A 25610-nucleotide genomic window follows, 5' to 3' on the forward strand; every position below is an offset into this window, starting at 1 on the left:
AATGGAAGCACATTCTCAGTCAATATTAAAATTGAATTTAAAGAGAATTCCCAGAAAAATAGAACTTTTAGTGATATGGCCCCAACTGTGATAATAGTTCATATTATATTTTAATAATGAATGTCATAGTAACATAATTCTGAGGCCTAGAACATTTAATTCACATGTATTTATTTATTATACTCATTGCCAAACTGAGAAAATGTATAATAAAATAGGAAACATATGATAAAATACAAATATAATATGCACCATCCAGCTGTTACATATTAGAATAGGTATTGTAGAAATAAAAACAATAATGAATGTAAAGTAGAATAAGCTGCTCTGAAAACATTATGGAATTAATATAGTTAGGAAAAGATTTAGTAAGTGAATTATTTGACAGCCAAGATGACTGTAGCCATTAATATTCATGAGACAGTATACTAGATTTGTGAAAGAATTCAAATCTTTTTCTCAAAACATAAATTCAATATTGACAATGCTAAAAACTAATGTGTAAATTGAAAGAGTTAAAAACAAAATTCTAGGATGCAACGATATAAAAAAAAACCTCCGTCAAATAGATAAAATATTACATGTGAAAATAAATTCAGTTTTCAATATGTCCCAATGTAAACAACATGTAAGTAGTGAGTATTGTCGCTTCCTGGCCTTTTGGCTAAGATCAAGTGTAGTAGTGAGTATTAAGAGAAAATTCATGCCAGACAGTGGTGGCGCATGCCTTTAATCCCAGCACTCGGGAGGTAGAGGCAGGCAGATCTCTGTGAGTTCGAGGCCAGCCTGGGCTACCAAGTGAGTTCCAGGAAAGGCGCAAAGCTACACAGAGAAACCCTGTCTCGAAAAACCAAAAAAAAAAAAAAAAGAGAGAGAGAGAATTCAGATTCCATTGCATGCTCAATTAACAGGCAGTTGAGAGAAAACTGTGACCTAATAGCTTCAAAGGATTAGCTCAGTGTAGAAAGGCAAAGAGCCACGAGGGCTTACTGTATAAGAGAAAACTAAAGTCAGTAGAAAATGAACAGCTGGCAATAAGAAGATATGCAGCCTGAGTACAAGTTACAGGCTTCCATGCTGGAGGAAAGACCGGAGCAAGGAGCCGGGATCCCCGCAGCTCTTCTCTGCTAAGATGAACCTGAGCACCAGTCCCGAGCTCACGGCTTTCATCTCGAGGCTTTACCACAGACTTGATCGCAAAACCAGCAGTATTTGTCCAAGTCATTGCTAAGAGAATTCCATTAAAGTGAAGATAAAGAGCGAGCATCATTCCAATGAACTGAAACACTTTAAAATATGAATTTTCTTTCATAAATTTTATTTCCAATCTACTTTTTTTTAAGGAAGCCCTTACAAAAGCTACAAAGCTTCTTAGACATATAAGTACAATCTGGGTAATTTTGGAAAGTTCTTTATAGAGAGACATCCAGTTTCTGAAAGGCTGAAGGCTTCTGCTATCGGTCACAGAAGTTGTTTCTTTCCATAAGCTTCCTTCTGGAAAGTTGGCGACACAGCCATCATCTTGGCAAACCTTTGTTTCTACTTCAAAGTGTCCATCGGAAGAAGAGGAGAGTTCTTTGGAGCCTGTGATCATGCAGTGGATGCCAGACGGCTCTTTTTCTCTCAGCCTTTTATTCTCGATGTCTTCCTTCCTTGTTATTACGAAAAGAGACCTTATAATTTTGGGTTGGGAAAATTGTACCGAATGACAAGGAAGGGAAGAAACAAAAGTTTAGTGAGGATTGAAATAGAAAAGGTTTAAGGGGAAAACAGAAGTCCTTTATTCTCCAGTAGTTATCTGCATTTACAACTCTGTGGGTTATCGCATGAGTAGTTTTATAGACCATATATACATATAGATGTATATGTAGCCATATCCTTTATATAATCATAGAGCCCCATTGATATGCTCGTTTGAAACTACAACTTAATAAACATAGTAAGGAATGGGTTTAAAAGTAAAAATCAAAAAAAATTATCAGCCATTGATAACAAATATCTGGCTGGCACTTGCGATGCTGTGGTTGTAGTTTTCAAATTTAGGAGGCTTTATTTTAATCCTCCTGGATGTTCACACTTTAATACCCCTTCTCTATGGATAAGGAAATAGGCAGAGAGAGGTCGGTTGTTTTTTCATAGTCACACAACACATAAGAACCAGACCTTGAGTCCAGAAGGTCAGGAGCACTGTGTGTGAGCATGAGCACTAGATATTGCTTATAAATGTGTGAGGGACTCCAGTTAGATGCTCAGAACAGTACCTTGGACAGTGGAACCCCTACATGAACACCTTTTGAGAAAAATGAATACAATATTAAAAGTCGTATTTCAACATTCAGCAGAGTTAAATAGATTTTTTTGGTCTGTATTGCATACATGTAACAATGTCAAGATTTCATGACTGTCCTCTACAGCTGGCATTTAAGGTTTTCTGTTTCATCTTAAATTAAGGTTCTGCAACCTTGAGTACCTGCAGATGCTGCAATTTGCCTTATTCTGTATTGTTCTAGCTCAAGCCTTCACTGATTTTTTCTTTTTAAAAATAACTTTTATTTTTAAAAATTATCTATTTTGATTATATTCTTTACCCTCCAACAACTTCTCCCAGATCCTCCCCATTTCCTTTCCCCCAACTTCATATTCTCTCTCTCTCTCTCTCTCTCTCTCTCTCTCTCTCTCTCTCTCTCTCTCTCTCTCTCTCTCAAAACAAATGATCAAACAAAGAAGCAACGACAAATAAAAATACATAAACAGAAACACAACAACGAAAGCAATATGGCAAAGAGTACCAAAATATAACAAAAGACAGGGAGTCCATTTTGTGGTGGCCAGCGACTCCTGGGCATGGGGTCTGGTCTGGAGTGTGATTGATATATCCAGTAACCTTCCAATGCACAACACTGATTTCCTCTTTCCCAGCAGATCTCACCCACAAATCGTTTCTTAGTTAGGGATGGGAATTTGTCTCCACTACTTTCTCTCAGTTCTGGAATTTTGTCTTGTTTGAAACTGTGCAGGTCTTGTGAGTACTGTCACAGTCTGTTGAGTTCATTTCTGAGAAAGTCCTGTTGTGTCTGGAATACACTGTTTCCTTGGAGCCATCCAGCACCAATGGCTCTTACAACCTTTCTTCCTCTTCCACATAAATCCCTGAGTCTTGGGGGAGGGGTGTGGTTGATAAAGACATCCCAATTAGGGCTTGGTGCTCTAAAACCTCTCATGCTCTGCACATTGTCCAGCAGCTGATCTCTCTTAATTACCATCTACTGCAAAGAGCAATTTCTCTGATTAAAGTTGAGCAATGTTCTGGTCGATGGGTATAGCAATATGTCATTTGGAGTCATTTTATTGCTATTATATTTTAGCAGGGTGATAATAGTAGGTCGTGGTGTTAGGTGTGGGTTCCATCTTATAGAGTGGGTCTCAAATACAGTTAAAAAGGGATTAGTTATGCTCATAAAATATATGTGACTATTGCACCAATATATCTTGTAGGTAAGTCCTTGTTATAGGTCACAGCATTTGTAGTTAGTGATATTAATGACTACATTTCTTCTCCAACAGCACGCATAAGACCTTTCAATACCATGAATGCTTCAGTAGGGGTGAAGTTTCTAATTGGGCACCAGTTCAATTTCCCCATGTCTGATAACCTAAGTAAGTGGTGTCTTCAGGAACAGGGCCTTAGCATTGTGTAGGGTGACCTTTGCAATATCATTTGATTTTTGTTGTTGTTGTTGTTTGCTTTTTGGAGAGGGTGTGGGAGTGAACATCTACAAGACCCCTTTGGCTGAAGATTCAACAGGATGTAACCTATCCCTGAAACAGAGAGTTTTACTTGGTAGCGTAAGATATCTTGTTGGGGCATTGTCTCCCCTATTGCATGGTGACTCCATTTAAATTTCATATGTATATATATTTTAAGAAGCTTCTACTGTAGTAGGTTTCCAGATGGCTGTTCAAAAAGCCTTTAATGTTGTTTGTCCTTACCCAAATTCCCTCCTTCACCCTTATCTTTCATCCCCCTCCCTACTTAAGCTTCTTAGTTAATTTCTAATTTTTCTATTACAGTCCTATATTCTATTTTCCCTTACTTGGAAGGGTCCCTTCTTGTCCCTTACTACCTGCCTAAAGGTTACTCTGTTTGTATTTTAATTGAAACACACATATCTAAAGCATAAAACTAGCCGGGCAGTGGTGGTGGTGCACGCCTTTAATCCCAGCACTCAGGAGGCAGAGCTATGCGGATCTCTGTGAGTTCGAGGCCAGCCTGAGCTACCAAGTGAGCTCCAGGAAAGGCGCAAAGCTATGCAGAGAAACCCTGTCTCGAAAAAAAACCAAAAAAAAAAAATAATAAAGCATAAAACTAGCATCCATATCTATGAGCAAACAAACAATATGTAACTTTTGGAGTCTGTGTTACCCTAGACAGGATGATTGTTTCTACATCCTTACCATTAATTTATCTGCAAACAATTTAATTCTTCTTAACAGCTGAATAATATTCTATTGGAAATACGTATCATATTTTCATTATCCATTCATTAGCTGATTGGCAGCTTGGCCTTTTTCAACTGCTGGCTGGCTATTGTAGAGCAGCAATGAACATAGATGAGCAAATATCTCTGAAGTGAGATATAAAGTCCTTTGGATATATAACTGGATTGTGTGGTACATCTATTGTCAGCTTTTTGAGGTACCATAACATATTTTCCACAGTAGGTTTAGCAGTTTGTACTCTCAAAAACAATTAATAAATGTTTCCCCTTCCCTAAATCCTTCCTAATCATCATTTGTTTTCATTCTGACTGGGGAAAGAAGAAATCTCAAGTTTAGTTTTCATTTTACTGATAGCTAAGAATGGTGAACATTTCTTCAAGTGTTTGTGTGTTTCATCCTTTGAGAACTCTCAAAGTTCCTTGAAGAACCCTATTTTTTGTTCAATTGTTTCTTGAGACAAGGTTTCTCAGCATAGCCTTGGCTGTCCTGGAATTTGCTCTGTAGACCAGGCTAGCCTCAAAATCAGAGATCTGCCTGCCTCTGCCTCCTAAGTGTGGGTACTAAAGGCATACCAGGCTCCAAGACCCATTTTTAATTGGGTTATTTGTTTTCTTTATGTTCAGTTTTTTTTTTACTTCATTGTATATTCTATTATGTCTAGTAGACTATAATATTATTATATCAATGCTCTGTCTGTTTTATAATTGGTAAGGATTTTTTCCCACTTTGTAGTTTTCCACTTTGCTCACATGATAATTTCCTTTGCTGTACAGAAGGTATTTAGTCTCATCAGGTAGTATTTATTGTATTAATCATGGATCTTAATGCCTCAATAGGACCTATTGGGCCCTGTTGGGGTCCTGTGAAGATAGTCTTTTTGCCAATGATTTCAAGCCTATTCCCAATTCTTCTTCTATCATATTTAGGGTATCTGGTCTTATGTTGAGGTCATTGGCCCATTTGGAGTTGAGTTTTGTGCAAAATTGTAGATGTGGATTTATTTTCATTCATCTGCACTCAGCCATTCAGTTGACTAGTACCATTTATTGAAGATGCTGTCTTTTCTTCCCACATCTATTTTTGGCTTCTTTGTTAAAAACCAGGTGTCTGTAGGGGTGTGGAATTATGTTTGGGTCTTCAATTTTGTTCTATTAATGAATGCGTCTGTTTTATTTTTTTATGCCAACACCATGCTGTGTTTATTTAAATATCTCTGGAATGCAACTGGAAATCTTGGATGGCGATACCTCCAACAGGTCTTTCATTATTCAGGATTGTTTTGGCTATTGTCATTTGTGTGTGTGTGTGTGTATGTGTGTGTGTGTGTGTGTGTGTGTGTGTGTGTGTGTGTGTGTTTTCATATGAACTTTAAGATTGTTTTTCAATTTCAGTGTAAGAATGGTATTGGAATTTTGATAATGATTGCTTAGAATCTGAGGATTGCTTTGGGTAGAATGGCCATTTTAATAGCATCAGTATTAATAATCCATGAGCACAAGAGATCTTTCAATATCTTCGTTTCCAATGTCCTGTAGGATTTTATTATACAAGTCTTTCATTTCCTTGGTTTGAGTTGGCCCAAAATACTTTTGAGTTATTGTGAAAGGTATTGCTTCAGTGACTTCTTTCTCAGGATGTGTGTCATCTGTATATAGGGAGGCTCTTTATTTTTGTGTGCCAATTTTGTATTCTGCTACTTTGCTGAAAGTGTTTAGCTGCTGTGGAAGTTTCTTGATGGGTCCTGGATTAGATAGTTCCCTTCTTATTTGTATCCCATTGATCTTCTTCAGTTGTCTTATGACTTTAGCTAACACTTCAAGTTCTATGTTTAATACGTATGAAGAGAGTGGACATTCTTGTCCTTTTCTTGATTTTAGAATGATTTGGGGTTCTATTCATTTATGAAGATGATTATGGGCTTACTGTAAATTGAATTCATTGCTTTGTATAAATTTATCTTTTATAGTTTTTACATTTTAAGTTTGTCTAGCAAAAGCAGTTCAGATTTTTGTAAGCACATAATAAAAATATGTACTTAGCCATCTTTACATTATCTTTGTTATGTTTTGTAATCTTAAACTTTTTTCTCAGAGTTTTGATAATTAACATTTGAAAGCACCAAACTCACATCATTTTAATTAAAAACTTAAAATTAACATTTCAATTAGTTTAGATAAGCCTGCCAAGGATAATCTTGATTATAGTTTCTTTTTCTTTAAATAACACAAATTGGACATTGTTTATTCTTTTCTTTTTTTGAGGTAGGGAGGTCACCAGGCTGGAGGTGCAGACTTAGGAGGACTGGGAAGTGAGAGTGATTAGGGTGCATGATGTGAAATTCCCAAATAATGAATAATCAATAAAAAAATATTATGTTGGGAAAGATTATCTGAATCCTTGGATTTTAGGTTTAAAAAAAAGACATAGAAATGATTGCTTTTATATAGTCCAAAATGACCCCCAAATACATTTATACACACATTCATGTATATTTTAAAAGTATGCCAGTCATGGTTATTGGTACACATTGGTGTACGATGAAATTAAAACAGAAAATCAAAAACTTAAATGGCCAGGTTTTCTCTTCAGGAGCACCATAGATAGAGATTATTTATTTATTTATTTATTTATTATTATTTATTTATTTGCACTATTACTGTATTAGACTTCACCTTCAATTTATAAAACACTATCCAGCTTCAACTCTTAACAGGGGTTACCACACTAGTAAAGTCTCAATATTTCCACCATTACATAAATCATTACTGATCCCAGCACCATTGTCTCCTTTCTAGTGGGCAAAGAGGCTAATAATAAATCATATGTGTGAGGGTTGAGGTTAAAGGACTTCTCCCTAGCTCTGGAAGTGTTGCCAGACATAGCCTTCATCTGACAGCCCACTTGGGAACTGCCTTTGCCAGAAGAAAGCTACCTCACTTAAGGTCATGTGTCTCTTTTCAAAATGGCTCCACAGAACTCCAATAGCTCAAAAGAGACCAACCCTTCTCTGTCCCAGGGCAGACGCCCAGAATAACTCAACAGTATTCCAAACTTGCTTGCCACAGCTTCCAAATTGACAAAGCCTGTCTTACAAGTGGCATCACTGTTAGATGATGGGCTTACTCTTTTATGACACTTGTTACTAAAGTCAAGCCCAGCTTCCTCCTAGATCTGACAGGCCCTGTCGACACAGGGCACAGCAGGAATAAAGAAAACCCAAGACAGAAGAGACCTAAGCACAACTCCCTGAAGCCTCCTACTGTAGTGGTGACAGCAGTCTCTTCTACTTACAGTCACCTACTACAGCTACATTCAGCTTCTCAGTTCTGGTGACAGTATAACCTAAGGCCATTCATGACAGGCAGAAAGGTTGATGCTGGAATGAGATCCGTGGCATTGATGGTTTCTAGGAATCTGATGTTACTCAGTGATTTCTTTAGCATCATTTATTTTAAAAAAATATGAGTATGTGTACACACAAACATCCCCATGAGAGGAGGATGTTTCCACAATTCTCCTAATTTCTTGTGATTTTCTGAATTTCTGTACTAGATTCATGAAAAGAATGAATTGACTCCATAGATGTTTTATGTATATGTGTGGATGATTTTGGATTTCAGGTAATGTGTTGTTTAATCTTTACAGACCTTGATTCTTGTCAACAACAAGATCAGCAAGATCAGCTCTGGGGCATTCACACCTCTAGTGAAACTGGAAAGGCTTTATCTGTCTAAGAACCAACTGAAGGAACTGCCGGACAAAATGCCCAAAACCCTCCAGGAGCTTCGCGCCCATGAGAACGAGATCAGCAAAGTGCGGAAAACTGTGTTCAATGGACTGAACCAGATGATTGTCATAGGTACAGATCTGATTATAGCTTGAGGACCAGGCGCTAGGGTTCATGAATGGATTTCAAGTAATCCTTAGCTGTAGAAAGGAGACGGAGTCAGAGACTCGTGTGTCTGAGGGTTGTGTGAACAGCCGTCGCAGCTTCAGGAGAAAGGGGACATTCTTCTTTGATGATCTGAGAACATGAAGGGAGGATAGTACACTGGGTTATATGAGCAGGATGCAGGATGGACAGTGTTTAATCAGAGAGTTTTGGAGAAACCATTCGATAGCAGAGATCTTTTGGGTACTGTCCACCTGTAGGTTATTTCCTTTCTAAAAATGTTTTATAAGGTTTTGGTGGGTGTGTGATTATTAAATGTGATTTTACAATTGGCTTGAAAAATGATAGATTTAAATTCTTTAGCAACATTTAGGAAATTTATAACATGAAGTATGATTTATTAATACCTACTTAGCATTTCTGGGGAAATTATAAATAGTGCCATGGCTATTCTTTTTCATAAATACTTTTTATTGTTTGATTGATTGATTGATTCATTCATACAGGGATCCATTATATAGCCCAATCTGCTCTTGAATAGGGAGTGCTCTTCCTTCCCGAGGCCCATGAGTGTTGGGGCCCATGCCATCACATCATTTGTTTTAGTAGGACAAAGTTTCATTTCATTTTGATGTATCTCTAAAGAAAATGGTCTTTCCTTCTATTTTTTAAAAATTTGTTTCTCAGTCAAGAAGTTATTGAAAGCTAATATTATTTTTCTAGAATCTTCACTGAAGCAGACACAGATATCCTAAAATGTCCTCTAAGAGCCTTACACTTTTTGTCTTTGTAGAACTTGGCACCAACCCACTGAAAAGCTCTGGAATTGAAAATGGAGCCTTCCAGGGAATGAAGAGACTCTCGTACATCCGCATCGCAGACACCAACATCACTGCTATCCCTCAAGGTGACAGGAAATTCTCCAAAAATAGTTTAAGAAACCAAATTCTAACAGCTTTGACATTAAGAAAATGATTGTGGAGATTTAAATTGGGATACATGTGGCAAATGTACCTTCAGTTAACTCTCAATTCCTGGAAGTGGTTCTTTTGGGCCTACTGAACTTTTAGGTTATGCAAACACAGGTAGACTTCTATAAAATCCCTTCTAAGAGACTGGGTGGCCATGGCGAGCACCTTTAATCCCAGCACTCAGGAGGCAGAGCCAGGTGGATCTCTGTGAGTTCGAGGCCAGCCTGGTCTACAGAGTGAGCTCCAGGACAGGCACCAAAACTACACAGAGAAAGCCTGTCTCGAAAAACCAAAAAAGAAAAAAAAAATCCCTTCTAAGATGTAACTTAAGGCACAGTAAGCTTGTATTCTGCATTTATGATTTCCTAAAGAAAAATACAGTTAATAAGAATGCATTAGTAATTTGTTTGAAAAAGAAAGGAAAAGATTATATTCATACTTGGCAGTATATCTGTAATTGAACCAAATTTTACTTTGATTTTTCTAATCCTTCAGGGAATTCTTGTCACAGCAAAACCTTCCATTCATCCCTATCTCAATAAGGTGATCCAACTGCTGACTCAGTTGTGGTCATCATAAAGAATGTAGACTTCAGAATCTTTGCTTGGGTTCAAGTTGTTATTAACCGGCTCAAGAACTCTCACATTCTTAGGGTTGGAGCCTCAAAATTAAGTAGAACATATGGGTATAGATAAGGAGGAGAGTAATATTGCCTTCTATTACTCTTTGGAAAAGTTTTAAGCTTACATACATAGAGTACACCGGAGACATATAAGTGAGGAAGAGACACTTTCCTTGTGCCAACCAGAGCCGGAGCACTGAAGGGTGATCAATGTTGTCACCGCTGCATCTGCTGCCACACCGAACCCTGTCCAAGTGAACCAGCAAAGGCAGCAAAACACCTCAGAGAAGTGCCTTGAACTTTACATTTCTCCCTCCTCAAAGCTCAGTCTCACAAAAGTCACTCTGTGTTTCCCGCCTGCCCCTCACCCCTGCCCTCTTCAGCATAGGTGCCTTTCTCTGGAACTGGGTATTAGGTGCAAATTCTCATCCACAGGAAACACTGGTTATTTTTAGATCATAGAAAACTTTCTGACAACCCTTGCCTACACAAGTCTTTTTTTACAGAGGTTGGCTTTGGTGCCCTGCAAAATAACTATTGGGAGACAGGTACATACATGCATACACACAGGTATGTTAAATGATAGATTAATGAGTAAGACAGCTAGCTAGATAAGCACATCTTTATTCATAACTTAAAAAGTGTGTTTGTTTTGAGTCTCTAATTTCTTGCCTGCAACAAATGCTCTTTTTATATGAAGCATAGGGAAATTCAATATATATGTTCACATATACTCAATTAATTATGGATCAAAAATACTTAAAAGATTTTTTTCTTTTCTAGTGGCAAACTATTCCTGCCACTATTCCCAATATGGTATAGTGTAACAATTATTCACAATGTATTTAAATTGTATTAGAAATTATAAGAGGAGGTAATTTAGAGAATAAAGACATATATGCATAGATTTTATGCAAATATGTCATTTATACAATGGAGTTGAACAACTGCAAATTTTGCCTTACCCAGAGAGTTTGCACCAGTCTTCCAGATACAAAGTGACAAACGCATGTATGTATACCTACACACATTGACAACTGTGAATCCATATATACTACATTATATATGGATTATATAATATATATATAATGAAATATATATAATGGACTATACCCAATATATCCATAATATCCTTAAGCTGTAGGAACTGAAGCAGCTGAAAATTTCCAATCACTTGCTGCTGCACGTCACTTGCATTAAGGAAAAATTTTGGCTTTGACTTTACTGTCTTTCCTAATGCATGCTCCAAAATGTCTCTCAGTGACAAATTTCATCATTTAGTGTCCATTTCCCTTTACTTTGTATCTGTCCTCTCTGTCTTGTGAACAAATTATCACCACTTCTGGCTTGCTTGTATGAAATTCCTCACAATCAAACAAAACTTACAATACAATTAATTAAGCGCCCACAAGTGCTAGATTTTGTGTCAGACATATTTTATGGATTGAGGGGTCCCTATATAGTAATATTGTCCTGGTTATAATAAGAAAATCCAGGCTCAGAAAGTTGAAAGAAAGAGCTGGATCTTAGAGATGAAAATTGATGGAGTTGAGATTTCGATGAAAATTGATGGAGTTGAGATTTCGATGGAAGATCTCATAGTTCACAGGATCAATTATTTGACTTAGGTCTTCTTCCTTATGCACATATATACATATACATCTATATATACCTGTACTTTACTAATTTGTGAGTTTGTCATTCTTAGGCTGGGAATCTTATTCCTGAATATCACTAAATGCCTGATTATCTTTTCTCCCAAAAGTCATAAAAGTGCAAAGTCAATATAGTATAGAGATTATAATATTGTAATTTTGAGGTAGACCAGCCCAGTAAAGGGTATGACACCATCTTGCAGTTATTCTTTGACTTTAGGCTAAAAATATTCAAATTTGTAATACACGAGTTTAGTCAACTACAAATGTAAGTACTAATATCAAATACATTCTGGCATTGCCATGAGGCTTACCAGGGAAAGTGAAGCTTGTACTGTGTAAGTAAAGCACCTATACCAAGCTGATTTTTGTTTATTTTGCCTCCAAAATGAAAAGTTAAAGGAAAAAAAATATGTCACTAGAGAACAGATTCTTTGGCCAAGCATCACTGTGGGGATGATAAGGATCATTTTAAATTGAATTATCTGCAATAATGCAACCTTTCCCTTCATATTCAAGCTTCTTCCTGGCCCCAATTTTTGGGAAACTGAGATCCTAGAAAGAGGCATTTAGGAGCCAAGACGCAGTAATAGAGGGACAGTTTAGTGGTATTCCACTGGCACTGCTTAAAAAACAGCAACAAAACTTCATTGAGTTAGAGAGGGAAGGGGGCATCTCGGATTTGCTTTATTAAATACACCCTTGTCACACTTTCAGGGGGACTTTTAAATTTTCATTTATTTACGTCTAGAAGATGACAGTGGTTGAAATATCTTATTACAAAAGTAGTTGTGATTTCATAGTATTTATTTATGAGGAAAATTCAATTATTATTTAATTTCCTCTGGCTTAGAGAATACTATTTTAAATCCTCCTGTCTAGATGGAAGCATAGCACACTTCCTGCTTAAAACTTTTAAATTTATAACTTTTAGTCTCTGTTTCCTTAATAAGAAAAGGAATTGATTTTCATTATTTTTGGAACTGAGAAAATTAATGTCGTTGAGAAAAGTAACATGGTCAGTGTTTGGTACATAACAGAGACAGGACAAGTAGAAGTTATTAATTTATTTCTTCATGTTTTCATAGTATCTGACACTTAAAGCATTCATCTACAAACAACCTTAACAATTTTAAAACCGACATATAAGAATTATTGCAATAAATACAATCATTAACATAATTTGGTGGGTGTAATGCAAATTTCATAGCAACGAAATCTGTTATTTCCTTATTATGTGTCTTTATAGACAAAGAGAAGTGAAACTTGCTTCAACCAGTTATTAGATCTATATGCATCCATTTACTGTGTTCTTTGTAACTGCTGTTATTCTTTACAGTGGGACACTGAATTTTCAACAGCCATATAAACACACAGTCCTATATAAACACACAGCAGACGCAGAAAAATGAAAATAAATTCAAATATTGCTTATTATTTACATTACTAAATCTTGGGAAATAGCAGCGCTTCATGAAGTATTGTTGAGAGTTTAGTGGTCCTTGGGATGTCAGATTATTTATCCAGGTCTCTATGAATGTCAGGTTACTTACTATAGGGCTCTTCACAGCCCTCTTACAAAGAAAGAGTCTGGATGTAGTAGGGCCATGTAAGCTAGAGGTTCTCAACCCGTGGGTTGTGACATTCCTTTCACAGTGGTCACCTAAGATCATCAGAAAACACAGATATTTACATTACTATTTATAACAGTAACAAAATTACAGTTATGAAGTAGCGATGAAAAATAATTGTTTGGTTGGAATCACCGCAACACAAGGGTCACAGCATTGGGAAGGTTGACAGCCACTTCCACGGTATGTTTTTGCCATGCTGCCCAGTCATGGTGCAGAGGCATCCAACACTCTCACGGAGAAGTCACGTCAAAGGCCCAACCTCAGCACAGTACACTAGTGCTTGTTATGACTAATACTTGTAAATGACATACCTGCTTCTATTTATATATAGACTTCGCTGATAACACTGATGCATAATCCTTCCATGACAGTTCCAATGTTCACCTCCTCATTTTGTCCTACATTCCAATTGTTCATAAAACAGCAGCAGTGTGAGCCCATGGACACAAGTGGAAAGAGCTGTGAGGGGTTCGATGTGTGACTTCCATCCTTGGGTACCAGCAGAAAAAAAAATTATCACATGATGTAAAGAGTTCATCATTTTATCTAAGTCCCTCTCAGGTAGAAGCAGTCAAGTGTCACATCCCTTTAAAGTATGTATTTGTTATCATAAAAAAAGAAGGAAAAAGATGAAGCTCAAGATGATTTGAAATGGTTTTTAGAAATCGACAGTATGCGTCCCCATGGAAAGACGTTCTGTGTGTATGATGCCTCTTGGCTGAGCCAGCATCTGTTTGCATGTTCCAGGTCTCCCTCCTTCCCTCACTGAATTGCACCTGGATGGAAACAAGATCACCAAAGTTGATGCATCCAGCCTGAAAGGACTGACTAATTTGGCTAAGTAAGAAAATGTATTATTTTCTATCAAAACAATGAGGGGGTGTGTTATTCATCTTTAGAAGTATGATGCTCTACCCATTTTTATTCTATCTCAAGTTAAAATATTTTCGAAGCAAAATTTCAGTTTATCTGTTGCATTCTTGGCAAAAGTCAATGGACTATTACAGTTACTATAGACAACAAGATTGATCATATATTTTGTGGATATTTTTTGTTTATAGATCTTTTGTAAAGGTATTCAGTTAAAAAATGAAATGTCCATTTAGTATATTCTAATTTAGTATTATCAAGGAGAAAGTTAAGAAAACTATAACAAGTTAATCCAAATTTGAGAATGTATTCAAATGGCATCTATATGAACATAGAAATATTACTTTCAGAATAACTTCAAAGAAATTCTCTAACCCCTGTTCTTTGAAGGACTTGAAAGAAAATATCATTACACATTTACTGCAAGCTCACAAAAGTAAAAATTCTTTTTTTGTGGCCCTGCCTATCTGTATTTTTTCTTTTTACATCATCTGCACATTTTAGCTATTACTTTAAAGTAAAGCCAGGACCATACTTGGGAGGCTTTATTTATGTAAGGCCAGCATCTGAGTTCCAGTGGGCTCAAGCCTTGGACCTACCTGATAGCTAGAGAAATCATTCAGAAATCTCCAGACCACTCCTTTGCATGGGAAGACACTTGATAAACATTCTCCTCATCCCCTGCAGCTGTTAAATGTCTTTCATTATTCTGGTATCTGCCCTATGGATTAACAGTTTTCTGCTTTGGGCGGTTTTGTCCCTAGAATGTTTAGTGGATTAGTCATGCCTCCAAGCCAACTTCTTCTGGCTTGGAATCCCATTAATATCATAGAATCTTCATTTGTTATGTCTTTAATTTAAGACATATGAACCAAGACCTCCACCAAATGGAACTTGTAAAGCATAGAGAAATGACTCAGATGCCTGACTGGGAGGAAGTGAAACTCACACCAAGCTGATCCAGATTTTCACTAAAGGGTCATTAGAGAACCTGTTTTTATCCAAGACAGCACACTAATTCTATTTATTGTTCTAGAAGGTAGGCTTACCTTCTTACCTTTGTTCTTTACCAGATGAATTTGCATGTTTATTACATGTAGAAATCAATTCATTGTTATTTGTTGACTATGCCACTTTCCACACTAATTCTATGTTAGGACTTGATTTACACTACAAGACAGTTTCTATTTCAAAGGAGAGGAATGGAATTAATCAAGTCATAACATTGCCTTTTATAACTTCCAAGATGATCTCAGAATGCTACAGAAGAATTTTTATTCAATTTATCCACTCAGGAGTCTCAATAAAGGTCATGCTGAGCTGAGTTGTTGAGAATAGGCTTTTAGGGTGGTGGAGATGATTCTGTTAGTCAAGTCAATGTTGTTCATCATGAATATTTAAGACCAGGTTCCCTACATAAAAACCTAAGCATTGTGGCACTTACCCTGGAAGAAAGGGACAAGGGGATCCCAGGAGCTTGCTGACTGGCTAGTTTTGACAAATTGGTGATCCTATGTTCAGTCAAAGACTATCTAAAAAACTAAGGTGGAAAATTATGGAGGAGGATAACCAGTATTGATTTCTGGCCTCTGAACTATACATACATATATATATGCTCATGCAACTTGGCACACACCTCATACAACTACACACACACCTGCACACATACATGAACAAACACACACACACACACACACACACACACACACAGAGAGAGAGAGAGAGAGAGAGAGAGAGAGAGAGAGAGAGAGAGAGAGAATAGTGTTTGTCTAAGCTCAGAAAAGTGAGAAACAGCCAATGCAAAAGCAAGAAATGCGTGATCAATTGCTCAATTACCTACAGTCCATAAGAAAGGGATTCCTGACTGCTGTGCACACTATTTTTTTCTGTTCTCTTCTACAGGTTGGGGTTGAGTTTCAACAGCATCTCTGCTGTAGACAATGGCACTCTGGCCAACACTCCCCATCTGAGGGAACTCCACTTGGATAACAACAAACTCATCAAAGTGCCTGGTGGGCTTGCAGAGCATAAGTACATCCAGGTAATGCAAAGCCATTCCTACTTATGAGGACCATCTGAAGAGGAATCTCCTTCTGTGATTCTAGGAGGAAGGGAAGTCTCCTTGGGAATAGTTTTTAGTGTCATAGCCCTCTACCATAACAAAATCCCATGAGCTAGAGGCTTGAAAAAAATTCATGGCCTAAGATCAGAATGCTAGCATGGCTAAGTTCTAGTGAGGGCCTCACTCAGCTGTTGAACTCCAGATATCAGCTCTTAGTCTCACATGACCAAAAGAGAGTGTTTTCTTGTAAGGACAGCAATCCCATTTGAGACTGGTCACTTTCCAAAGGCCCATTCCCTACCCCACATTATTGGGATGACAGTTTTAAAACACAAACTTGGGAGGATACAAATTCAAGCTACTGCATATAAAGAAACTTTAAATATTGTCATATATACATTCTTATTGTGTAGTAAACATGCCTAACTTATTAATTTTTAGAATAACTATGTAAAATAAAAGTGATGTAACTTTCTTGTCTTAATGGGGGTTGGGGTGTTCCCATTTACCACTAAGGGAGACATTAGCTGGAACTGTTTTGCAAATGCTCTTTATCAAGTGAAAGAGCACCCTTCTATTCCTAGCTTAGCCAAAATTTTGAACACTTTCTTCTTTGCAAGAATTGTCTGTGCTTGTTGAGATGATGCTTTGTATTTCATTGTTAATAGAGTATGTTAAATTAATTCATCCAAGTTGTTAAAACAGTTTTATGTCCTTGAGATAAATCATTCTTGGAAATAATATTCAGTCCTTCTATACATTGTGAAATACAGCTTCTTAATATTTCATTCACTATTTAAAAACTTTTGTTTATTTGACTACAATTTTTTTTTTTATAGTTTTTGTCTGGCCTTTGAATTAGAAAACACCAACCTGATAGGATGTGGAATCTGCTTCTTCTTGTTCATGGTCTATTGCTTGTCATATTCCTTGACATATTCTTCTCTCATTTTTTGGCATGAGCTATCAATTCTTACTAAGTGTTATTTGCTTTTCTTGACAAGTACTGCTGGAATAGAGGATAGTAATAACAATATAACATTTTCAAAATGTAAGAATCCTAAAAGTATTACCAAAATGATTGCTTTGGTTATAACAATACTCTTTCCTGGTTTTTAATGTTACATACCATTGTCCCTTTACATAATTACATGAATAAGGGCGTTTTAAACACTACGCAGATAAGGATTTCCCTGCAGGTGACAGATTACAAATCCTCACTTGAAAATCGTATTTCTAAAGTCTTTACTTCAAATTTATTTTGGATTATCTCACTATATAGCCTAGCCTGCCCTCAAACTCATGAACCTCTTACCCCATCACCTAAGTATTAGGATTATAGGTGTGTTTCATTATGTCTGGTTGATGTCTCTTTAGGTTTTAAGTAAATCTGGTGTCTAGTGACACTAAGAAAATTTATGGCCAAATTACCATTGTGTTACACATGACAACAAAATGTATTTTATAAAATATTTTCATGGATTTAAATTCAATATTTCTAGAGTAGGTTTTGTAAATTAAATATCAGCAGAGTATGATGTTGGTACTTTCTTGTAACCCCAGAATGAGAGACGCTGAGGCAGGAGAATCGAAAACTTGAGGATAATTTGAACTACGCAAGGAGAGTGTCTCAAAAACAAAAAAATCTAAAGGAAAACCTTTTTAAGCCTACCTTTGTAAATGCATACTTAAGTATACTTTGGAGTTTGTGTTTCTTTATTTAAATTCTAATGTGTAAATTTTCCTTTATTGTTCAGTTTATTACACATTACTTCATCCTATAGATCTTTATTAAGTAGTTTAGCTTTATATTTTTGCTCTACAGTTTTGATATTCAATGTAGATAGTATGTGATAAATGCATATCCAATGTATAAAATGACCCCCATTCAGTCACTGTATTTCTTAACTATCTCCTTTCTGCAGAGACACTGGAGATGTAGCCATGAGCAAAGGGAACAGCTTCTTCTCTCATTAAACTTTTGCTCTAGAAAAGAAAAATAGAGAAGCCCCATTACATTGCATAGTGATAACCGCTATGAATAAAGATAGACATAGCTCTGAATTAAGAATGGCAGATAGGGATAATGAGAGAAGGTGTGTCTGAAAGGAGAAAATGAGGCAGCAAACCTACAGATGCCTTAGGGCAGTTACTGCAGGGGAGGAAGCCTGTGTGTGACACTGGACTGGGCTTGGACAGTGACAGGATAAGATACAGGCTTGGAGCAGAATGGTTTCAAACTGTAGGATGGGAAGGTTCTGGTGAGAACTTGCTTCCCCCCTCTTCCCCTAGGGAAGCACAAAGTGTAATTTTCATCTTCTGTTTTTGTGACATGGATCGTCTTTTAAATTTACCTTCAGACTGCCCTTTTTGTTGGTGGTTTTTGTAGTGGCTATTTTTAGAGTTCCTCTGAGATGTAATTTTTTTTTTAATAAATGGACTTTTGAAATACAAAGGAGAAAGTAGGAGGAGCAACCAGCAGTTTCAACAGTTAAGGAAGGGGCCTAGAAACTTAAGCTGGGCTGTTGGAGTAGATATGAGGAGGACCACTCTATGATGCACTTTGAAGATTAGAGAGCAGAGCTGGATGATGGGGTAGAGAGTCCATGTGGAAGGTGAGTGCAAGTATAATTGTAATGTTTCCAGCCTGAGCATCTAGAAGGATTGTCGTGAGATTTACAGAGATAGAGGAAGGAAAAACAGCTTTTGAGAGGAAGGCAGGAAACAGAATTTGGTTTGAGGAGTCATAATGTATTCATATCAAAAGGTCCAAATGAAAAGCAGTATTTACGTGAAGAACCTCAATACACATACTGGGAGAATAATCCTTCCGCACTATTTCATGTTACAGGTTGTCTACCTTCACAACAACAACATCTCCACAGTCGGGTCAAATGACTTCTGCCCACCTGGCTACAACACTAAGAAGGCTTCGTACTCCGGAGTGAGTCTTTTCAGTAACCCTGTCCAGTACTGGGAGATCCAGCCATCCACCTTCCGATGTGTCTATGTCCGCTCTGCCATTCAACTCGGAAACTACAAGTAACTCCCAACCAGCCTCATTTTTATAATCTGGCAAAGAAAAAGAAAAAAGAAAAAAAAACCCAGAAAACAGTCTGTCAATATCATTACTAAAAGGAAAAAAAAGAAAAGAAAGCTAGATGCTGGAAACTCAAGCATATTGTGGATGCCTTTTCCACACAATCTATTATGCATCAAGCCAAATATGCAGATTAAATAATTGCCTACAATAAAAGTATTTTGCCTGCAATATTCAGAATCATTTTTAAAAGTTTCTGTAGATGTGAATGGAGCTATCAAAACATTATGTAACTACACAGGTCAACCATTTAGTAATGCTTTTAAAAGAACCAAATACAAAGTCTTTTGTAATTCATAGAGCTAAATTAACTCTTTTGACATAAAGGCAAATGCCAAACTCTAGCAATGTATTAATCTACTTTATTATTGGTAAAGCCTCATTTGAATACATCAATTCAATATAGGCTATGTAAAATTTCACTGTCATTATATTGGAAAATAAAATTTTAAAAATGCATTCAAAATGGGTATTTTATAAATATTTAATTCTAAACATTCCTGAAATTTCTGGGCAGTTAACAATAATAGCATATATTCAAATTCTTAGCCTTTCCTCTACTCTTTATATTTACATGTGAGAGTGAAAATGAGTATTTTCTACATTTAGTATTAAGTTTATAAATCAGGAAGCAGATTCGGTTTCATTAGCATAGAGAACTCATATTTCCCACACTCATTTATGAAATCAGTTTCAAAAGAACTATGTCCACCATCGGGCTGCTTGTCTAGACATTTGTGCATTTACTCATGTGCTGGAATTCGATACTGCCATGAGTTAGCTGGTGACCTTAGGAAAGTATTTTTGAGTTGAATCTTGAGACAGCTATCGAATCAGGCAATTAAGCATGTCTCAGGAGTGGGCTGCTGGACTTAGAGAATTTATGACTTGGAATGTTTGGGCCATCAATACCTAGTGGAAAAGTATGCAAGAACAGTCTGGTCCTGCTGCAAAGTTAGACTTCTTATGGTCAGCAATTGTAAGACAGCACATTAAACCTGGCTTGAACCACAAGGGGTGTGTGCTCATTATTCGGGATGAGCCTTCTGGTTCTCTTCAGTCGGAGCTCCCACCAGCTTCCCCTCCTCTTTCAGCTCTGCTCCCTTTCCTTTCCCAGGCTGGTTTCCCTTAGGACCATAAAGGATGGACTCCAACTGCTATTTTCCCTCCTCTGAACAGACAAGCATATTATCTCAGGATGTCTAGGATTCATTGCAAGTTCCTTGCTAATTCTTACATGTCAGTTCCAAATCTCTGTAGAGTGGAAATTAATACCAGTTTTCGGAGACAAAAACTGAGGTTGAAACTTAAAAGCTTCCCCATCAAAAATTATGATTTTTGGCTCCTTTTGGCTTTTTCAGCCATCCTGAGTGTTATTTTCCCTCTCCCCTCCCTCTCCTGCATTTCTGTCTCTCCCTGATAACACTCCTCCTCCAATCTTTTCCATTCCCCCCTTCAAATCACTTGTGTCCTGTTAGTCCCCTTCCAAGTACCCCTCCCCATGCCCTGCCATGGTCCCTTTTTACTTCCTTGGATTTTGTGGTAATTCTAAGTTCCGCACTCACATCTGAAGATTTGGAGATAGGAACCACAGATGAGAGAGAACATGGGATATTTGTCTTTCTGGATGTGGGTCACTTCACTCGATATGACCTTCTCTAGTTCCATCCATTCATCTGCGAAGTTCATGATCTAATTGTTCTTCTCAGATGAATGGTGTTCCTTATGTACCACATTTTTACCCATTCACCACCAGAAAGGACTTTTAAGTTGTTTCCATTTCCCAGCTATTGTGAATAGAACATCAGCGAACATGATTGGTCAATGTTCTGCTGCATCTGTAGAGTAGAATGTCGAGTCATGTGAGAAGGTATCAAAAAGTGGTATAGCTAGGTCATGCAGTGGAATGAATTTTAGTATTTTGAGAATTTTGAGAGCGGCAGCACCAGTTTGCAATCCCACGGACAGTGAATGAGGGCTCCCTTTTTTTTTTTTACATCTTCCCCAGCATTTTTTCTCAGTTGTTTTGTTAATCTTAGCCATTCTGACTGGGTAAAGATGAACTTTCAAAGTTGTTTTGATTTTTATTTCCTTAGTTGCTAAAGGTAACTTTTAAAAATAGCTCTTAGCCATTTTACTTCTTTTTTCTTTTCTCTTCCTTTCTTTCTTTTTTCCTTCCTTCCTTCCTCCTTTTCTTCCTTTCTTTCTTTTTTTGGAGGTGGTGGTGGTGGTGGTGGTGTGTGATCTTGTTATGGTTGTAGTGCTTTGCATATACTTTGGAAACACTATGCAACTGAGCTACGTCTCAAGCCTAGAGTATGCTTACAAGGTCAGTATAGCTGTAAACTTGTCAATTGCCTCAGCTTTCCACATGTTGAGGCTATAGGTGTATGCCATCATCACCAACTTTGAATTTGGATTCCAAGTTCCAAGCAAAAAGAATCCAAAGAAGCAGGTGGTTACACTGTCTAGATGACCCAGGGAGCAGGCCAGTGATCAGCCTCATGATTCCCTGTCCATTCATTAAAGATCACCAAGGCATACACTATAAAGAGAACAGAGTCCATTTCCCCAGTAAGAATAGAGGCATCATCAGTATAAAAATATCCCTCCTCCATATCTTTCCATTCAAATTTCACATGCTATTCCCATTGATTTTTCATTTGTGAGAAAAAATGCAAGGACGGGCCATAGAAGAAGAAATTCAAGAGTGCAGATGTGATATGACATCTAGACATTTTATTTCTTATTCTGAGAGGTCTCTGTTCAAATCCGTAGCCTATTTTTTGATGGATCATTTAGTTTTCTATTAATTTTTTTTACGTCTTTATATATTCTGAACATTAATCCACTGTCAGAGGCAGAGCTAGCAAAGTTTATCTCTCCCTATCTGGATTTCCTCTTCACTCAATTGATTGTTTCTGTAGCTGTTCAGTAGCATCTAATTTTTATGAGGTTCCATTTGTTAATGGTTTGCCTTAATTCCCAGGCAAATGAAGTCCCATTCAGAAACTCTTTTCCTGCACCTCTATCTCATCAGAGTTAGTTGTTTGTATTTTGAGGCTTACCTTAATATCTTTAATCCATTTAGAGAGAAATTTTGTACAATACATGTAAGTAAAAGGGTATGCAGATATATTTAACTGGTTAGGCCTCTTGGATTGACAATGCTCTCCTCAAGATCCATAAACTATCTCATAAAACCCTGGTACCAGGCCTGAGAAACTCTTTAAAGTTGTTGTTTAGGATAATCCATGAGACTTCCAAAACAATTCCTTGCCTTAGTTTCCTTCTGGAAGTTGAAAGTATATCCTTATTGTTGAAGAATCCATGTATTCAGGCACAGGACCTGGAGGCTCAGAGCCATATCTGACCTGAAAGCTTCCTGGCTGAGTATTAACTTTCATAGTCCCAGAAGACTCTCTGGAAGCTATCAAGAGAAGGAAGCAATCAAAAGTTCTACCCAACTGTGAACCCACAGACCTCAATGACCAGGATTCCAAGATGTCCCTGAATGTGTAATGCTGGCATTCCTTCTTAGTGGTAACCAGCATCTGATTGAAGTTAAGAAACACATAATATAAGGGAAGTTGTGCTGAATACTGGAAACTAGTCAAAGACACAGGACTTGTGAGCTCGGTCATGATCTTACAGGAAAATCTACTTTCACCACTTTATTAAAACAGCATAATTCCTAACTTCATCCTAAACATTTATACCCACAGACACGTATAGTTCCCAGTGGAAAAAGTGTTTCTTTGCAACAGGAGAAAAAAGACCAATACAGAAAACTAGGACTGGTCCACCATGCAGAGATTGATGGTGGGGAGCCAAGCACCAGTGAATATATTTGCAATACAATTCCTGTTCCTAATGCTCAGAAAATATTACAGAAGAGGGGTCACAACGAATGTTGAAGCCAGAGGTCCAGGGAATCTTCTGTGAGACTCTGTCTCCTAGAAATAAAAGGAAAACATCACCACCGAGGATACCCCAATCTAAATAAAACTTGAACAATGACAACACCAATAGACACAATAACACAGAAAGGGAGAAATCTCAAGGACTCCATCTATAAACAAAAATCTATAGTTGACTAAGGGATGCTGAGAGTGAGAAAAGTCAGCTTCCTCCATATACGTCTCCATGACCTGGGAGCTTGTAGTTTAGGATGGACTGGCTGTCCAGTGAGCCGCCAGGATGCATCTGCACCAACCTCTTAACCTTAGGCTTATAGGCACATGCTACCACCACATGTGGTGCTGAGGATTTGAACTCAGGTCCCATGCTTGCTCAGCCAGCACTTTAACCACCGAGCCATCTCCCCAGCCCTGAATTTAAAATTAAACAAGCACACACAATTAACGGACATCATATTGGCTTGGGTAAAAACAGTCAAGCGCTCCTAGTGATTTCTGGATCTTGAGCCAGAGGAAAAAAAAATATTCACTAGGCTTATGTCAGACACATGATACAAAAAAATAATGAATAAGAGGTGACATTTGAATTTAAGGTCACAATAGCTTAATAGAAGATACAGTAATTGAAGTTCAACAGGATGGATTTTTGGAATTTATTAACTATTTGACATACAGCGAGTGACTGAAATGCATCAGGAAACATTTCATGATAGAGATCTACTCACTCACAGCAGTGATTGAGAGGAGCTGGCTTCATTCTCCCAGTCATGGCAGAAAAGCAAAGGGATATGGAGGATGTCAAGGGGAAGCTGGCAGTCAGCAAGAATGATTGGCAGATGACAGTGGCTCATCAAGGAGACTGGGTGGGGAAGGGCTATTCAGAGCTGAAAGTGGGCATGAAGAGGAAGCACTGTACCTGAGCAAGTCCCTCTGACAGGTGTGTCTAAAGGAAGTTGATGTCATCATTGGGTGTCACATATCTCCTGCTGGCACCTGTAGTAACATTGGTCAGCTAATCGCTGTTTGAGGAGGTCTTGTAGCCTTTGGCAGGTGAGTACAGTAGAGAAAAAAAACCTTGAAGTTTGTGTTCTGACTCTGTTCCTGATCATCTTCCCTGGTGTGAGCAGGTAGACTCATGCCCTTGCCACCACAGCCAGGAACTGTTTCCCACCAACACCCTCCCTCAACCAGGATGGCTTGAACCTTCAAACTGTGAGCCAGATAACCGCCCCCCCTTTTTTTTCTGTCTCAGGAATCTGATCATAGTTATGATAAGATTAACTAACACAGAGGTCATACTCAGCTTCTCTACCCTCTGAAGGAGATATAAAAACATACATTTGCATTTGCAACAGACCTTATGGCTTAAGGAGAAGTCACCACTTTCCTGTTTTCTCTAAATATCCCAGGATGTTCAAGAGAAAGGGAAAGCAAAGAGATTTTCTTTGAGGGTGTTCAATTCAAAGCCCTATCTGTCAGAGACCTGGACCTTGAACAGCATGCTTTCTGTTGTATGTTAAAATTGAATGACCCTCTCTGCATGCTGTAGCCTGTCTCTTGCTAGGGGAAAGTCTAAGGTTACCCTGTTGCTTGACTGAAAGTTAAATGAGAGATGCATTGAGATAGAAGAGAGAGAAGAGGACTTTGGATTGGTATTTGCAATTAAATTCTCTAACATATCTTGCCTACAAGTATAACCATTTATAATATTATTATTTGAAATAGAGGGGAGGGTCTGACTCTTCAGAACTCATCTTTGTATGCCATACAACTTTCTTTTCTTGGTCTGTCACATTAAGATCATCACTTCCAAACTCACCATTGGAACATCTAAGAAAGCAAATAATTTTGCATTTCAATTCCCGGTTGTTAATAGGGTAGTATGTGGTGTAACCAGGTTAATGCCGTGTTTAAAGAAGTATTTAAATCCTGAAGATGAGGAAAACTCAGATAAGTTTGCTGAGGTTGCGGCTATCATTCTCCAGACACATAGCTTGGACTTGACTCATCTCTAGGGAAATTCCTTTGTCCAGGCCTTAGTTAGAGTTTGAGATTCTGCATTTGAGATAAGAAGAGGAATGCTGCTGTGTAGGCCAGCAGTTCTCAATCTATGGCCTACTTTGAGGGGTTTGAAGGACTCTTTTACAGGGGTCATCTAAGACCATCAGAAAACATCAATATTTACATTATAATTTATAACAGTAACAATTCTCTAGTTATGAAGTACTAACAAAATAATTTTATGGTTGGGGGTCACCACAACTGTATTTAAGAGTCCCAGCATTACGGTGGTCAAGAGTCACTGCTCTAGTCCTATCCTTTGAGCCAGAAGACAATGGGAAGTTTTCATGGTTCGTGTTGGAGCATTCTTTCCTATGTCCCCT

General features: G+C 37.6%; 1 protein-coding gene across 2 annotated transcripts in view; it reads left to right on the forward strand.

Annotated features, from left to right (window-relative positions):
• The window catches only part of Dcn (decorin), a 33605-nt gene extending 13833 nt beyond the window's left edge, over window positions 1-19772 (forward strand). For both annotated transcript variants that reach the window (XM_006989034.4, XM_006989035.4), the window contains exons 4-8: window positions 8146-8359; window positions 9186-9299; window positions 14022-14115; window positions 16047-16185; window positions 19058-19772. In XM_006989034.4, the coding sequence (XP_006989096.2) occupies window positions 8146-8359; window positions 9186-9299; window positions 14022-14115; window positions 16047-16185; window positions 19058-19252 (756 nt within the window). In that variant the 3' untranslated portion in view covers window positions 19253-19772. The remainder of the gene's footprint in view (window positions 1-8145; window positions 8360-9185; window positions 9300-14021; window positions 14116-16046; window positions 16186-19057) is intronic.
• Window positions 19773-25610: the final 5838 nt, after the last annotated feature.

The sequence above is a fragment of the Peromyscus maniculatus genome, chromosome 18 (genome assembly GCF_049852395.1).
Source record: "Peromyscus maniculatus bairdii isolate BWxNUB_F1_BW_parent chromosome 18, HU_Pman_BW_mat_3.1, whole genome shotgun sequence".
In the NCBI taxonomy this organism is placed as follows: domain Eukaryota; kingdom Metazoa; phylum Chordata; class Mammalia; order Rodentia; family Cricetidae; genus Peromyscus; species Peromyscus maniculatus.